Source organism: Camelus ferus, chromosome 25 (genome assembly GCF_009834535.1).
Source record: "Camelus ferus isolate YT-003-E chromosome 25, BCGSAC_Cfer_1.0, whole genome shotgun sequence".
Taxonomy (NCBI): domain Eukaryota; kingdom Metazoa; phylum Chordata; class Mammalia; order Artiodactyla; family Camelidae; genus Camelus; species Camelus ferus.
In genome coordinates, this window is record NC_045720.1 from 2,813,797 (window position 1) to 2,830,823 (window position 17,027).

The following is a 17,027-nucleotide window of genomic DNA, read 5'->3' on the forward strand; positions in this document are numbered from 1 at the left end:
CCAGCCTGGTGTCTGTGAGGCCCTTCCCGTTGAAGCCGGCCTGCCTGTACAGCCTGGGCCAAACTCACGCCAGTTCTCCTTGTCAATCCCTTTGCACCTCCGAGGGAGGGAGCTGCTCGCTGCTCTGTGTCCCCTTCTGGGGTGACATTCCCGGTGTGTACCAAGTGCACGCTTCTCCCACACTGGACCTGAGTGCCAGCCTGTCCAGGTTGTCCTTGTAGCACAACACCAAGGGCTTGTGCACAGCTAGTGCTCAGTAACTTAAGAGAGCAAGTGGGTACATCTTCGGTGATTGAACGAACAGGCAGGAAGGATGGTGAGACACCCCAGGCAAAGCTTTCTCATCCTGTGGCCTCTCATCCACGTTCTGCGGCCTCTTCCACCACCACTGCCCTCACTGCCGATTCTGGTCAGTTCGGAAGGGTCTAGGGTTTACATCACGATGGGGCAGGAGTGTCTCATGACTTCCTGATACAAGCCCTTGTGGGGAGACGAAGGTCTTGAAGTAGGTGCAGTAGAGGGCGCGCAGGCCTGCAGGTGCAGGCCGGGTGCTGTCCTGCCCTGGACACACCTGGCGGGGGCCCAGCCACTCACTCCACACCTCAGTTGTCTGCTCTGCCAGGAGAGGCTCTGGTCCAGTGACCTCGGAGGCTCTGTCAGACTCTGGAAGGAAAAGCCCTCCCCAGCCCTGGGATGGATAAAGTCGGAATAGTGCAGGCCAGGTGGAGGCTGGGGTGGTGGGGTTGCTGCAGGCTCTCAGGAGAGGGCAGAGGCCGCTGTGCCTGAGCGCACGCAGTGGAAGCGGTGAGTCTCCCCAGAAGACTTGTTTAAGGGGAAGAAAGAAGTCTTCTGAGGAAGGTGCGTAGAAACTCCCCGAGAGCCCTCGGAGGCGGCTGTCCTGACTGTCTTGTCCTTGCAGATCGAGATGGCCCAGAAGCTGCTGAACTCTGACCTGGGCGAGCTCATCAGCAAGATGAAGCTGGCCCAGCAGTACGTCATGACCAGCCTGCAGCAGGAGTACAAAAAGCAGATGCTGACAGCCGCGCACGCCCTGGCCGTGGACGCCAAAAACCTGCTGGACGTCATCGACCAGGCCAGACTGAAGGTGCTCGGCCAGACGAGGCCGCACTGAGTGCCCGGGCCTGCCCGGCGACACCCTTCCCGCCCGGGTGCCAGGACGTGCAGCGCCAGCTCTGGGTCTGGCGGCTGGGTGACTCTTCGCCCTCGTACAGTTTAACTGCATTTTGATTTGGGTTCAGCTTTTGTTTTGGTTCTTTAATCATGGTGTTCAGAAAAGCCCGGGATCCAAAATGTGGCATTTTTCTGAGGATAAAAGTTGTACGTGAGAAGTTTTGAGAATCGTGAAGAAGAGAGTTTGTTCACATTAGGATATGCTTTCATGGAAATGGCCACGGCGGTGATGCGGTGATTCCTGAACCAGCCTGGCTGCATTTTGGAAGGAGAGGAGGAAGTGGAGAATTCCAGGAAACCCACAGGGCTGAGAATTCTTTGCCTCCGACAGATTCACTGTCCAGACAGGGGTTTTTGTTGTTAGAACTTTCTTCAGTTGCAAGATGCTAATACCACTTTACAAAGGAAGAATATAAAAGCTATATTTTGAAGACTTAAGTCGTTTCAAAGAAAACCAGCCCCTTCCTGCCGTTTACCTCCGTGTGGGTCCGTGGGGCATCTGGTCGGAAACTAGCCGTAGAACGCACTAAAAACTTCTGTCTTTCTTCACCAGAACGACGTGCCAGTTTTTTGTAGCAATGCCGTTTCTCCTGGAAGAATGCTTTGTACCAGAGCACCTCCAGCTGCATCGAGAAGACGTTCTGGAACCATCCCTGTTCTCCATTTTTATATAATTTATAAAGAAAGATTAAAGCCATGTTGACTATTTTACAGCCACTGGAGTTAACTAACCTTTCATTGTGTCTCTTCCCAGGAGAGAATTGAGCAAAGCAGAGATTTGGTTTCCTTTTGATGTCCAGTTTTACCATCCATTCTGTTAAAGTCTTTTGAAAAATATACCTTCCCTTTAGTTCGTTGGGGGATGTAAATTATTCTCAGGAAGAATATAATGAACTGTACAGTTACTGTGACCTAGTAAAAAGGTGTTACCAGTAGCGTTCTGGGTGTAATAGCCTTTCTCTTGGTTCTGTTCCTTCAAATTGTTTGAAGTTTCTCAGGTGACTTTTCAGATAAAATTACACACAGGAGAGCTCCCAATAATTACTAGTTTCTTTTTTCTTTGTCTTCTAGACAAGTCGAGAGCATTATGTAGAAGGAGGGCCCAGCATAAGCCAACCTTCTTGTTCCGTGTCCCCCTGGCACTGCCGCCGCCATCCGGCCTCCAGAAAGCTGTTTCCTTGAAGTGCCCTCATCAAGGGAGTTGTTAGCATGGAGTCCCCTGGGCCCCCCCTAATCTGGCTGGGCCGTAGGACTGGGGTCTCCAGCGCTGGGGACTGGGGGGGAGGGGCCCCAGAGCCCAGCCCCCAGGGAGGGCCTTGAGGGTATGGCCTCCGGGTAGAGGCACCTTCTCTGTGTGCAGTCTGTGTCCCTCCTCATCTGAAAGGGTCAAGGGGATGTCGCCCTTCTGAGTTTCTCTTGGTTTCTGAGCCCCAGTTTCCTCATCTTCAAAATGCTGACTGTGCGGATTAAATAAAAAAAAAGGCTGGTGTGATGGGTGAAGTGCTCCGCAGGCCTTGCAGGGATTTTGCTGCGGGGCTGCGAGAGCTCCAGCCTCAGAGGGCACATCTACCCGAGAGCAGTGCTGGCTGCTGCTGGTCTGACCTGCCCTCCAGTCAGAGAACTGCTGGTGAGTCTCCAGTGTCCCGTAGGTCACAGGAAGGGGAGTAGATTTTGGTGAAGAGAACGGGTACACACGGGTGGTGACGGGTATGAAGCCGGTGCGTGGGCTGGAGGCCGGGCGTGCAGGAACAGCCGTGTGATGAGCCAGCGTCTGAAGCGCGCCCGTATTGGGCAGGAGAAGCAGTGAAAAAGGCGAGGGCGCGCCTGTCCACAGCCTCACCCTCCATCTCCAGCTGCTGGTATTGTGACGTTATTTTAATTAAAGACTAATTTAAATGGCAAAAAGGGCACGTGAACTTAGACCTCACTGAATTTTTCACACAGGAGGACCCTCGTGTAACTGACGCAGATTCGGAAACAGAATCGTGCTGGCACCCGAAAGTCCCCCGGGCCCTGCTTGCCTCTGCTTCCCCAGAAGGGTCGCAGCCCCCGCCTCCCTCGTCAGCGCCATCAAGGTCGCGTTTCCACATGGGTGACTTTCTTAGGCACGCGCATCCGGCTTGGTCTGCGCGTGCGGGTGGGATCGCGGCTGTTGCCCTGCCCCGCAGCGGGCATCCCCTCTCCCGCCCGCAGCGCCGCACACCCGTCTTCTCGTTGCTTCTGGAACTGCCGTCCGTGCCTGCTCTTCTGGCTTCTTTCACGCCCAGGCTGTTCTCAGTGTCCGTGTGGTCATCGTTCCTTTCATGGTGATGCTCCGTGGCGTGACTGTGTGCACCACAGCCTGTTCGCCTGTTGGGGGTGGGATGTCTGAGTTGTTTTCAGTTTCTGGCTGTTAGAATGGAGCTGCTGTGGACGTTTATGTACAAATGGACGTGGTTTCCATTTCCCACGGGCAGACAACTGAGTGAAATTTCTGGTACTTACGATAAGTGTACGTTTGGCTTTATTAAAAACTCTCAAACCATTTTCCACTGAGGTTATGCAATTTCATACTTCAGCCAACAATGCATAAACCTTCCTGTTGCTCCACATTCTCACCAGCATTTGGTAAGGTCAGTCCCTCACAATTTTAGACTTCGTGGTGGGTACGTGTTCCATCCTCTTAGCGGGCAGCGACGTTGAGCATTCAAGTACGTTCCCTGTACTTCTCGGCCATTTGTGCGTCTTTCCTGTGAAGTGTCTGCTCAGAGTTAGAATTGGGCTGTTCACCGTCCTGCTCCTGGGCGGTAGGAGTTCCCTGTGTCCTGGATGCCAGCCTTTGTCCGACACTCGTTTCCCGCACGCTGTCTCCCAGTCTGGGGTGTGGCTGTTCATTTCCTTAACTGTGCCTCAGTGTGATTTTATCTGAAAAGTTGGCGGTGGGATTGTTGTGATTGGAACTTCATTGACTTTATAGATCAGTTTGGGGAGAACACATCTTAAGAATATTGAGTCTTCAAAAACATGAACTTAATATGTTATCTCTGTTTCTTCAGACCTTTACTTTCAGTAATGCCTTGCTATCGTCAGTGTCAATAAAGGTCTTAAACATCTTTTGTTACCCGTATTCCTGCTCTATGCTTTTGATGCTTTTATGTTTTAAATTTTTCAAGTGTTGGTGGCCAAGAGTATAGTAGCGCCATTATTCCCACCGACCCTCGCCGGCAGCCTCGGCGAGCTCACCTCTTAGTCCTCAGGCTTGTCCGTGTGCACAGTCGCGTCCGCTGTGAATAAGCAGTTCCAGGGTTCTCTTGCCTCGCTGGCATGGCTTGGAACTCCAGCGCGTTGCGGAGCGGAAGGGGTGGGGTCAGGCCTCCTCGCCCTGTTTCTCGTCTTTGGGAGACAGCCCCGTCCCCTTTCACCAGTTAGGCAGGGCGTTAGCTGCAGGCCCTTGGTGATGTCCTCTGCCAAGTTGAGGACGGCGCCTTCTTTTCTGTTCTCAGGCGGCCAAGGGTTTTATCGGAACAGGTACTGAATTGTAGCAATTGATTTCTGAGGCTGGAGTTCTCATTACATTGAGCTTAACTTGCCCTTTTCCTGGCTTCTTAAAATGGGAAGTTAGAGCATGTTTGTGTTTTAATGAAACTTCTTCTGAGATACTTGTAGTTGCACGTGCAGCTGTAAGAGATACCACAGCTGTAACAGACACGCTGTGTGCCCTTCATCCAGCCCCCGAAAGGTATCGCTGTTTAATCATGAGTTGTTACGAAATTTTTGTCAAATTCTTTTTCCATACCTATTGATAGGGCAATGTTTCTTCTTTAGACTCAATGTGATGGGTTACAGTTACTGATTTTCAAATACCAAATCACTTTGCGTCCCTGGAATAGGCCCCCCTGGCTGTGGTAGGAGACTCCTTTGGTATCTTGATGAATTCCATCAGCTACTGTTTTTTAAGGGTTTTTGCATCTACAGGTGAGGGATGTTGATCGCATTTATCTCTCACTGTACTGTCTTTGTCTGGTTTTGATATCAGCGTAAGAGGATCAGAGAGCTTCCGCCCCGGGGACCACGCGGAAGTGCAGGAGGGTGGCGTGCCCTACGCTTCTCCTCCTTCTGGGGGTCCTGGGTTGTGTTCTTTGTGACCCACCGGTAATCTCGAAGTGAGCCATTTTCCCGAGTGCTGCTGGGACGGTCTGTGACCAGGCCCCCCGCCTGTGGGGTCTGACGCCAACTCCAGGCAGACGGCGTCAGAACGGCGGTGAGTTCCGGGACGCCAGCACCCACACGTCCAGTGACCAGAAGTGTCAAGTGAAATATTCTGAGTAAAGTGTTGTCAGTGATGTAAGGGAAAACGAAGGTTTTTTTCCCTTTACTTTCCACTTACAGCAACTGTCCAGAATAGGCAAGACCATGAAGACAGGGAGCAGGTTGGTGGCTGCCAGGGGCTGAGAGGGGAGGGAGGGGGGTGACTGCTAATGGTACGGGGCTTCCACTTGGGGTGATGAAAAATGTCTGGAACTGGATAATGATGGTGGTGGCACAACGTGATGGATGTACTGAATGCCACTTTAAAATGGTAAATTTTATGTGTATTTTGCCACAATGATTTTGTTAAAAATAAGATTTTTTATTTGAAAACAGTAGGGACGTTTTTCTGGGCACATGTGTGTGCCTCTCACAGGCCCCAGATGCTCCTTTGTGCCCCTTTCAGGTGGCGCCCCGCCTTCCCGCCCTGTGAATTCTCACTGCTCTGACCCCAGACCAGTTCTCTCCGGTCCACCACAAAGGGTGTTCTTTCCAGCCGCTCTGTGAATGAGGATCCGCTCAGTGCCGTCGCTCCAGCAGGAGCCCCAGTCTCTCACCTCGTCTGCTGCCGCCTCCTCGCGACATTCGGGGTGTTCTTCTGTGGTTCCTGTAAACTGGGGGTGATGTGCAAAGAGTGAGGGTCTAGGTATTTGTCCAGAGCACGTCTCAGGTGACATGCATGTGTGGTGTGTGACATCAGGCGACACACATCTGCTTGCCTGCCCAAGCGGTGCTGGTCCCAACCGTCTCCATGTCTTGGAAAAGGTTGCTCCCATGTCTAGGCTGTTGTAAATAGTGCTGCTATGAGCATTGGGGTGCAGGTGTCTTTTTGAATTAAGGTTCCCTCTGGGTGTATGCCCACGGCCTGGCCTCACCTCACCGTGACTGCAGACACGGGACAGCCCCCACCCCGGGCTCTTTCGGGGCCTGTAATCACACAGACCACACACAAGTGATGACAGCGTGTTACGAACAAACTGAATGTCGCTGACCCGTACACTCTGAAGTGGCAGCTCTTACATGCCCGTTTGTTGTGCACGTGTTGCCACCACAGACCAGGAGAACAAAGGGACTGGTGCGGGTGAGCCGCAGTGTCCACTAGGACGTCGGCAGGGGACCGGCTTGCTCATCTGAGTGGTCCAGGCCCTGCCCACTGTCCTGTGCCACCTCGGAGACACTTGACGTAACCAGCCCAGCCATTGCCTGTCCCCTGGGGAAGCTGTAGGCGGAAGCTCACCAGTTAGCTTCCCAAGGGGGCCAGTCATTGTAACACACAAGTGCCCCTTTTACATCTCGTGTGGCAGACATGGCCACGTTCCCTCTCAGCAGCGACACAGAAACCGGTTGCAAGCCTGCATCTCTCGTGTGTGGCTCCTGCGTTTCCTGACTCAGAGGGCCCCATCCAGCATCTCCAGGTGGTCAGTTGGTCTGTTTCACTGAGCATCTGGGAAGATGCCCCTGAGTCCGCAGATCATCAGGAAGCATGGAGAGCTCTGCAGGGCCTCTTTCCAGAGGCTCCATTTCTACTGATGCTTCTCTCTGTGAGGACAGAGGGCCCCTCACTGGTCCCAAGTCCACCTGGGGCCTGGACCTGAGCTTGGGAGAACGTTCACGGCCAGGCCAGGACCATGCGCCCTGGGATCCAGGCTCTGGGCGTGCTGGCTGTTGGGATGCTCTGAATTTAGGGAAGTGGCAGAGTGGGGCTGTGGAAGGGGTGACCTAGACTGTGCCCACTGTGTCCCCAACATGCACCAAAGAACAGAGTGGCCTCGAGGGGAAATCTCATGAGGGCAAAGCAAAGACGTTGATGAGAAGAATCAAGTGCCAAAAACACCTTTCTGGAAGCGTGTCAGCAAGTCCCCTTTTTGCAGGACTCAGCCTGCCTGGCATGTCGTTAGGCTGAAAGAGAAAGCCCCTTTGTGCAGCTGAACCAGTGACAGTGACGATGACAACTCTGAGATCTACCTGGACTGTTTCCTGGGACTGTCACGGTTTTCAAGATACATCGGATAAAACCCAGATAAGATTTTCATAGTGAATGAGCAGAGTGGTTGTTTTTAAACAGTGTATTCCTTTCTCTTCCTTTAAATTCAGAAGAAAATCTGGTCATGATGTGCAACAAAATGAACGGAGTTATTTCTGATTTGTGGCGGGGAGGAAGCAACTAGGTTTGTTTGCTTGTTGACAGAGGAGGGGCTGCGGGCTGAACCCTGGACCTTGTGCCTGCCAAGCATGTACCACTGTGAGCTATTCTCTCCCCACTATTTCTGATTTTTATACTTGATCCTCATTTAATTAATCTCAGAAGCCAAAGGCACACTTCAGTACACACATTCACCGAAGGAGTACCGTGCTTTCTTTCTGTCAGGCTCCTTGCTTCATAAGTACCCTCTCTCTCTAGATACTGGTTACGTCGTATCATTATATATTAAATAATGTTAGAGAGCACATCGATTTATTTTCTTGCTTCTGAAACATAAAGTAGATAACATCAACTACATTAGAACTTTATCAATTTAATTTTGACTGCTTTTAGTAATCTGTTTTACTAAATGCATTCCTTAATTTAATTCTCAGTGGGTTCTATAATATTCCTGGAAATGTGTATGAGCATCTGAGTTGTAAAATGAAGTCACCTTCTGACCAAAGTGTGTCTCTTTGGCTGACAGATTTGACAGAAAGGCCTGGCTCTGCAAATCAGCTTTGGTACTTTTTTCCCCCGGTAAGTTATTGAATAAATCTGCTGCTCTAAGAGTTTGACCAAAGACTTTATTTAAAGAAGTGATAAAAACTATTTCATTAAAAAAAATTTTGTTGGCCAAGACAGAAATGAATGAGTAATATTTTATGTCCCTCAAACCTTTCTGGATATAATGAGTTAAACTCGGCGCCTCTAAGTGAAAGTATCAGACCTCCATCTCAGAACAACACGTTTCTGCACGGACTCCGCCACCTTGATGACTGTTGCTGTATTGTCAGTCTTGAAGTTGCTGGTGTGAGGCATCTAGTTCTGTTCTTTTTTTAAAGATACTTTCTTTTCTGGCCCTTCTAACTCATTTGCGGTTACATATAAATTTTGGAATCAGTTTGTCAATTTCCATTTTTAAAAAGCCCCTTGGGACTTTGAATGAGCCTCGGCCGTGTCACGACGCATACTCGTTTTGCCGCACGTCTGTGCACCAGCTGGCGGCCAGCTGACCGGACGTGGCAGCAGCGCAGAGAGAAGAGCTGGTCTCGGTGACCTGGGTGGACTGTGGGGAATGGGCCAAGCCCCAGGCCAGACCCCACAACCACACCTAAGGCCTCTCGGGGTGGCTCTGCTGACATCCTAGTGGCCTAAGCAAGCCATGTGGTTGAGCCCAGCGTCAGTGGAGGGAGAAATAAATTGTTCCCGTGGGAGGAGGAGCTGGAACGATGACTTTTGGACGGGAATTGAATCCACCACACCTTTCCAGCAGACAGGATGGACTCTACTGGGGCCATAAAAGGTGCCCGTGAAAGCTGGGTGATTCCCAGCGCTGGGCTTGCTTCTCCCTGAAGGCAGAGCTTGCTGAACGTCAGCTGCCGGTCATCACACATAGCTGGCGGTGGATTAGGCGGTGTCGGGGGCGTCACTCGGCTGGGTTCGGAGCTGCCACGCTGCTGTGACACAGCCTCCTTCCACTCCAGCTACCGGTGATGGAGTGCAGCCCTCGGCGCTGGCAGCTACAGAAAGGAGGTGTGGCCACAGAGCTGATGGAGAGCTTCATCTCAGTCCCGCCATCAGTCCTCCCCGGGCCCCAGAACTCATCAAAAGTAAAGCCCCATTACTACTTTAAAAGATGCGTTTCCAGGGTGGGTGGTGGGTAGAGCTCATGCTTGGCAGGCATGAGGCCCTGGGTTCAATCCCCAGTATCTCCACTAATGAAAAAAACAAAAAGGAAAGGAAAAGGTGCATTTCCAACAAAATTGTACTTCCCATGGCTAACAATTATTCCTCCAGATGTGTAACATACTTGTGTTTTGATCAGTTGTGAATTGATCATTGTACTGATCAATAAATCCAAAAAAGTTTTTTTAACACTTAAAACCATGAGGGAAATAAAGCAAATTTTAAAATTTCAATTTATGTACACACTTTGATTGTAAAGAAATATGTAGAGTGATTAGTAAGACTTTCAAATTAAAAATATTATTTTGGGATAAATATCTGTGGAGGAATTAAAATGAAAGTAGGATTTCTGCGGGTCACAGAAACGTGGAGCATCTGAACGTTGCAGAGGTTCGTCATGTACTGTTTTTAAGGGACCGTGCTGGGTATCGGATTGATGCGGTATTTATATTCCATTTGGTTACACTGTAAAGTGATATGGCAGTTTTAATTTTAAATGTCAATATTTACAGTTTGCCAGAAATTGTTTTCTTTGTCGCTGTTTAAACTTATGAAATATTTTAGGTGTCAACTTAATGTGTGAGGAGGATAAAATATTTTAAATTAGGGAATATGTAAACAAAACCAGGGACCAAGTGCATCAGAGAGCCTCACCGTCAGAAGAAACCAAGGGCTCAGCTACGGAACCCCTGGTGTGACAGCCGTGCTGCTCCTCGCCTGCCGGGCGGAGGCTGGTGTTGAGGTTCGGACCAAGCTGCTCGGTTCAAAGCCGGGCTCTGTGCTCACTGGCTGTGTGGTCCCCTGCCTCATTTCCCACCTGCAGCCTGAGGATTGGATGTGGAAATCACCTGCAGTTCTGAGAACAGGCATGGGGGCCAGAGGACACTCAGGGGCCCAGGGGACGGAGGTTACGCCTCTCAGGAACCACACTCAGCTCTGCTTTTTCAAGAAACACAGAACCAGACTCTTCCCTTCACAACTTGGGAGCCCAATGAGAGGTTGGAAGCCGCAGCCCCCACTGCACCCCAGATGGATCCCCATGTCCTCTGCTGTGACTGCACAGTGTCTAGACATGCCCCAGTTCTGACTGCCCTCTCTCGGGGTGGGGGGTGGGTGGGCAGGATCTGGAGACAGAAGACCTTGGGTGAGTGTTGGAGCACCACTTAGAGCAGGTCATGTTCCAGCCCTGCAGTAGGAATGAGACCTGTTTACCCTCACCGCGGACCACGCCAGCCCGCGCGTCCCAAGGCAGACGCCACGCTAATCTCAGCAGGTGCAGGGGACACAGGACCCATCCCAGAGCAGCAAGGCTCCACCCACTGCCTCTTCCGAGCAGTGAGGCCACCTAGCTTCACCAGGGTTATGTGTAGGGGGCAGAAGCCCCAGCACTACATGAACACTAGTTACTCTCCCCGCGCTCATCAGCGTGCCTGGCATGGTGCCGTTCAGAAGTGGAGGTGATGCTCCAGCTGTGAGCAGACAAGAAAAGCATGTTGTCTATGACCTCCTCCAGGGCGAAAACCTAGATTTACCTCTGGGTTTGCTTTTCCTAACACTCCTCAGCCCTCGGCTCAGGGCGTCATGAGGAGCAAGTGATGAAAGGTCAGCATGGCCCAGCACAGGGCAGGGGAGGAGGCTCCCGGGATGTTCCCGAGGAGGCGGGCTTTACCAGCATGTGTCTTTTACCCCCACAAGCAACAGGATGGCAGGAGAGGTTTCAACAAGGAGTGACAGTGTCTAATGTGCTGTGAAAATTACGGAGACTAGACTAGGGGAGGCTGGGGGTACAGGAGCCAATTTCAACAGGTGGGGCAGGAGTCCATAAGGGGAGAGAGCTGGATGGTGCAAGGTGATTAAGAGATAATATCGCCGGTCATGGTGATGGGTTGGGAGGGGATGGAGAGGAACTTCTAATGTAAAACATTTGATGGCGCCACTGCGCGCTCTGAGATCTCCTCCTCCTGACTTCCAAGCCGCACCCCACCCCCACCCCCACCCCCGGTCTGTTGGGTCTGTGGTGGCGTCTCCTTGTGACTACAGTTCGCATCTCCTGGGTAACCAGTGAGGCTGAGTACCCTCTCTACATGTTTATGGCCTTTTGAATTTCTCTTTTTGAAGTATCTGCTGAAATGTTCTGCCAATTTTCCTATTGGATTGTCCTTTTAGAACATTTCTGAACCCCCTTGTATATTCCAGATGGATTCTTTTGCTTGTTATTGGGTACATGTGATGCAATGTCTTCCCCACCACATGAGCTTTTTCACTCTTTTTATGATGCTGTTCTTTGACCTTTCATTGTGGAGATTTTCAAGCGTATACAGACACGGAGTGAGGAGTGTGACGGGCCCCAGTGCCCATCAGTCTTGCCTTCTTTCGTCTCGAGTCCCCACCTCCACTCCGCTGTGGGGTTTCTTTGAAGCAAATTCCAGCCATTGTATCTTCTTACTCGAAAGTGCTTCCATGTGATTCTCCAAAAGAGAAGGATTCCTCTTTCACTGACATAATCAGAACCCCATTATCACAGCTTTAAAATTTCAGTAAGTGTTCCTCAGTATCATCAAAATAGCCAGCTGTAATTCAGATTTTCCTAACAGTCTCACAGTTGTTTCTAGTTTCCTTTTTTAAATTGATTCCAAGTAAGGTGCATACTTCTTCTGATGAACAGAAGTTCTTAATTGAATGAAATCCAATTTTTCATTACTTTTTTTCATGGTAGCATTCTTTTGCCTCATTTAAGAAATCCTTCCCTACTTCAGGGTCATGAAAACATCCTCTTCTACTGTCTTACAAAGTCTGTATTGTTCTGCCTTTCGCATCACCTTTCCCTTGTGGAGACCCCATTGTCCCGGCACTCCTTATCAGAAGGCCAGTCCTTTCCCCCTCTGCTCTCAGGTACCAGCTTCATCATAAATCAAGTGCCTGAATGCACGTGGTCACTTTCTGACCTCTCTCTTCTGTTGATCTCCACCACCCAGTGACAGTGCTGTGCCATTCTGGCTTTGTTTTGTTTTCCTGTTCAATTTTGTTTGTTTGTTTTGGGGTTTTTTTGGGGGGGGTAATTAGGTTTATTTAGTTATTTATTTTTAGAGGAGGTACTGGGGATTGAACCCGGGACCTTGCTCATGCTGAGCATGCGCTCTACCACTTGAGCTATACCCTCCCCCTCATTCTGCCTTAACTACTCTAAAGTAATTACTTAATTACTATGACTTCATAAGAAGCCCTGATCTGGCAGAGCAAGCCCTACCACCTGGTTCTTCTCTTCAAGAGTGACTTGACTATTTTTGCACTTGGTACTTCCACAAAAATTATAAAAGAAGCTTATCAAGTCCACCCCCCCCAAAAAAAAACCAAACACACTAGAATTGCATTGAATTTATAGATGAATTTGGGGATATGTGACATCTTTAGTGAGTTCCAATCCAGGAACATGCTCTCCCTCCACTGATTTCAGTCTTATTAAATTTCTCAGTAATGTTTTATAGGTTTCTGTGCAGAGGTTTTGAACATCTCTTATTACATTCACTCCTACATTGTTTGATGTTTCAATCTGTTTACATTTAATTTTTCAGTGTTCATCACTAATACATAGAATTGTGGTTCATTTAAAAGTATTGACCTTATAGGCAAACAACTTGCTAAATGATCATTTATCAGTAAATTATTTCAAAGAAACATTGTACTAGGTGATGAGACTGACAGTGTAAAGGAGTCGCTGTGGAGAGTTAAAAATGAGGCCTCGTTTACACGTCCTATGCTTTACTCCTTTGAGAAACAGGGTAACGTTTACTTGATGGTTTCTCCCTCCATGAAAATAGCTTTTCTTTCTCTCTTTTGACTCTGGGAGACACGGTAAGCTGCATATACCACATCCACACTCGTGCCCAAGAACTTTGGAGAATGTGCCTTTGGGAGAGTTTGTGACTCTTTTTTTTACCCCCCTAATTGAAGTATAGTTGATTTACAATGTTGTGTTAGTTTCTGGGAGTTTGTGACTCTTGACCAGACAACATTAACAAGTCTTTGTGGCTTTGGCATGTGCTGGGGGTGGTCCAGAAATTTGGGCTGTCCTTGGGCTGGACCAGGGGCGGCAAGGCCAACCACACCTTGCAGGTGAGGCCCCAGGTCCTCCAAAGAGGGATTCGATCCCGAGTTAAGTTAAGGGGCATCGAGTATGTGTGCTGGCCTGAAAAGGGGGGTCAGCACCCGTGTGGAAAAGGCAGCAATTTGAGGGGAAACAGCTCACAGAACCAAAAAGGACTCATTCTTCTCTGGTGATGCAGGTGTGGCCAGTGTTCAGACGAGCTCACCGAGGACAGACTGTGATGTGTGGGCCCCAGTAACCCCTCCCGCCAGGGCCCAGGCCATCGGGCCTGCAGAGGATGGTGGTGTCAGATCTGGAAGAGGCTGGGGCTCCCCACACTGCATCTGTTCCTGATTTTTTGCTCTGACAGTCCCTGCTGGTGGGGATAGAACCGTCTATTTGAGCAGTGGGGGTTGGGGGGTGGGAGGGTGGGTATCAGGAAACACGGGAAATACAGGGGTTGGTGGCTGAGCAACAAGTCTTGTGGGTGAACTCGAGGGTGACCACACAGGTGGCCCTCCTCTGTCACACAGCTTCCGAAGGACGTGAACTTGTTTGGCAGGTTGCACTGGGTCATAACTCCCCGGAAAGCAGTTCTGAGAGTCTTATGAATTGTTTTTCAGAGATTTAAGCCTGGGAGCTTCCTCCAGGCAGGGAAAAGATATTTATAGCAAAATGTGTTGGCATTAATCTAATAATTCTATTTCGGGGGAGTGTTGGAGGGTTGGTTCTAGCATACGAGAGTGGTTTTTTTTTTCAATTAAATTTTTTACTTTGAGATAATTGTAGATTCACATGCAGTTAAATAAGAAATAATATAAAGAGATCCTAGGTACCCTTCATCCAGTTTCCCCAATGGTAACAGCTTGCAGAACTACAGTACAATACCACACTAGGGTGTTAGCATGGACAAAGTCGACATGGAATTTTTCTACCACCGTGAGGATCCTTCATGGTGTCCATTCATAGTCACACCCTCTTCCCTCCCTTTCGCCCGCTTCTAGCCCCCGGCAACCGCTAACCTGTTCTTCATCTATTATTCTGTCGTTTCAGGAGTGGTTTACCAGTGCGATCATGTAAGATACCACCTTCTGGGACCGACTGATTTTCACTCTGCGTAAATCTTGAGATTTATCCCAGTGGTCATGTATCTCAACACTTTGCCCCTTCTCACTGCTGACGAACATCTCGTGGTATGGACGAACCATAGTTGGTTTAACCATTCACCCACTAGAGGACATCTGGGTTGTTTCCAGCTTTCGGTTACACAGAGAAAGCCGCTGTAAATATTCATGTGCAGTTTTATGTGGAAACACGAGTTGTCTCTTCTCTGGGAGAAACGCCCGGGAGTGCAGCTGCTGGGTCCCTGGTCACTGTACACTTGGTTTTTTGAGAAACTGCCAAACTGCTCTCTCTGAAGGCGGCATCACTGGATGTTCCACCAGCAGAGCAGGAGCGTCCAGTTTCCACGCAGCTGCTGTGGCCGGCGTGCTCTGCGCTCGCCCTTCTGCTGGGTGTGTGTCGCCATCTCGCTGTGGTTTGAATTGGCATTTCCCTCACGGTCTCGATGTCGAACATCTTTTCGGGTGCCTGCTTGCCGTCGGCACCTCCTCTGTAGTGAAATGCCTCTGTCTTCTGCCCGTGTGCAAAGTGGATTGCTCGCTCCTTTACAGCTGAATTTTGAGGGCTCTTTCTATGCACTAGATGCTAGTCCTTTGTCAGACGCGTGGTGGGGGAGTATCTTCTCCTGCCCTAAGGCTTGTCTTTTCCCCTTTTTAAACGGGGCGGGGGGGCTTTCACAGGGGAAGAGCTTTAATTCTGATGAAGTCCAGTGCACCCACTTTTCCTTTTACGGGTTGTGCCCGAGCACTGTATGCCTAGCCCCAGAACCCAAAGATTTTCTCCAATTATTTTTAAAAGTTTTGTAGTTTTATGTTTACATTTAAATCCTTCATCCATTTTGAGTTAATTTTTCGATGTCTCAGTCAGTTGTAGCACCTTGGCTGTTCTTCCTCATTTTACGAGGAAAGGATACATCCAGAAGGAAATAGTGTCTCCAGGACACGCATTAGATGCTCCCCAGCACTTACAGGTTCCAGCGGATGCCAGGCTCTGCAGCACAACTGACATGGCCTCCTGGGTTGTTCAAAGAGGCGGCCCTGGCACTGAATAAGCAATGAATTGGGTCAAGGAGAAAGACTGGACCCGGGAGGCCCCTGAGTCAGCCCTGGTGGTCAACATCCAAGTGCCGGGTGAAGGCCTGAAGAAGCAGAGCAGTGGCAGGCTGGAGAAGGTTCCAGAGACGTTTCACAGCAAGAATTGACTGGACTGGATTAGATGGATTAAGTGGATTCACTTCCTGGGGGAGAGGCAGAAGGCAGAGGGACCTGGGGTTTTTCTGGTGGGTGGTGAGTCTGTTGGCCACGCTGGGGACATGGGAGAAGGAGCGAATTGGGAGGAGGGAAGAGAAGATGGTGGTGGTGTGGGCCTAGAGCTCCTGCCTGACAAGGCAGGGCGCACAGGGTGTGCAGAAAGGGGGCAGGATTCCCCAACATCGGCCCGCACTAGGTGATGCCTGGGAGAGGTGGGCGAAGGAGGACTGGCCTGGTGTCCCAGCGGCAGGGGAGAGGAGGAGGGAGAACCCCAACCCGGAGGTGAGGGAGCGGAGGGAGGGGGCCGGGCCAGAGGTGAAGGGACCACAGTGAAGCGATTGAGGGGGACATCATCTGGTCCGACCTGCAAGGGAGCCCTTGCAACAAAGTTACCCAACAGGTGCATCAAAGAAGCATAAGGCAGAGCTGAAGGGAGGCGGCAATTACAGAGCCTTCTGGGCGCTTTTTGGAGTTCAAGATTCCAGGAGCGAAAAGCAGAGTAGTTAGGCCTCTGAGTGATTCAGTGATTTTGGGCAGAGAATAGTAGAGTGCGTGGGGGCGGGGTGGGGCGGGGCGGGGGAGCCAGGGAGACACAGCGCAGGCCCTCGGGGGTGGAGTGTTGCTAAATGGGAGACTGATAACATTTACGATTATGCTTTTAAAATATCTTTATGGTGAAATATAGCAGAGGTACAGAAAAGTGAATAAAGATAATTGTGCAGCTTAGGAGACTGCTGCAAAATGAACAGCACTGTCATGGGAAGGTGCCTTGTGCCCCCAAAGCCCCAGGCCTCCCTGTGGTCACAGCACCCCCGCCCCCAGGGTACCCCAATTCTGACTGTAAGGTAATCACCTTCTTTAGTTTTTCACTCCTTAATGCTGCATCCCTAAACAAGGTCATTTAATTCTGCCTATTTTAGAACTTCTATGAATGGAACAATGCACTAGGGCTTCTGGTTTCTTTGACTCAACATTGTAGAGATTCACCCACATTGCCGCCCTTAGCAGAAGGGTGTTCGCTTCCGTCGCTGGATTCCCCTTCATGAGTACATGTCACGCATCACTTACTCCACAGCGGAAGGTCATCTGGGTGATACCCAGTTTCCTGTCCTGGCGTGCATTCTTACCTGGACTTCCTGGGCTCCTAAGCACACATTTCAGCTGAGCAGCTGCCTAGGGTCATGTGCCCTCAGCTTTTACCAGACACGGCCAAACATTTTCT

At 50.1% G+C, this 17,027-nt stretch overlaps 1 protein-coding gene across 10 annotated transcripts in view; it reads left to right on the forward strand.

The window, feature by feature from the left end:
* The window catches only part of PTK2 (protein tyrosine kinase 2), a 200,158-nt gene extending 197,926 nt beyond the window's left edge, over positions 1-2,232 (forward strand). For all 10 annotated transcript variants that reach the window (XM_032467711.1, XM_032467707.1, XM_032467708.1 and 7 more), the window contains one exon: positions 920-2,232. In XM_032467711.1, coding sequence (XP_032323602.1) covers positions 920-1,132 — 213 coding nt within the window. In that variant the 3' untranslated portion in view covers positions 1,133-2,232. The remainder of the gene's footprint in view (positions 1-919) is intronic.
* The last annotated feature ends 14,795 nt before the right edge of the window (positions 2,233-17,027 follow it).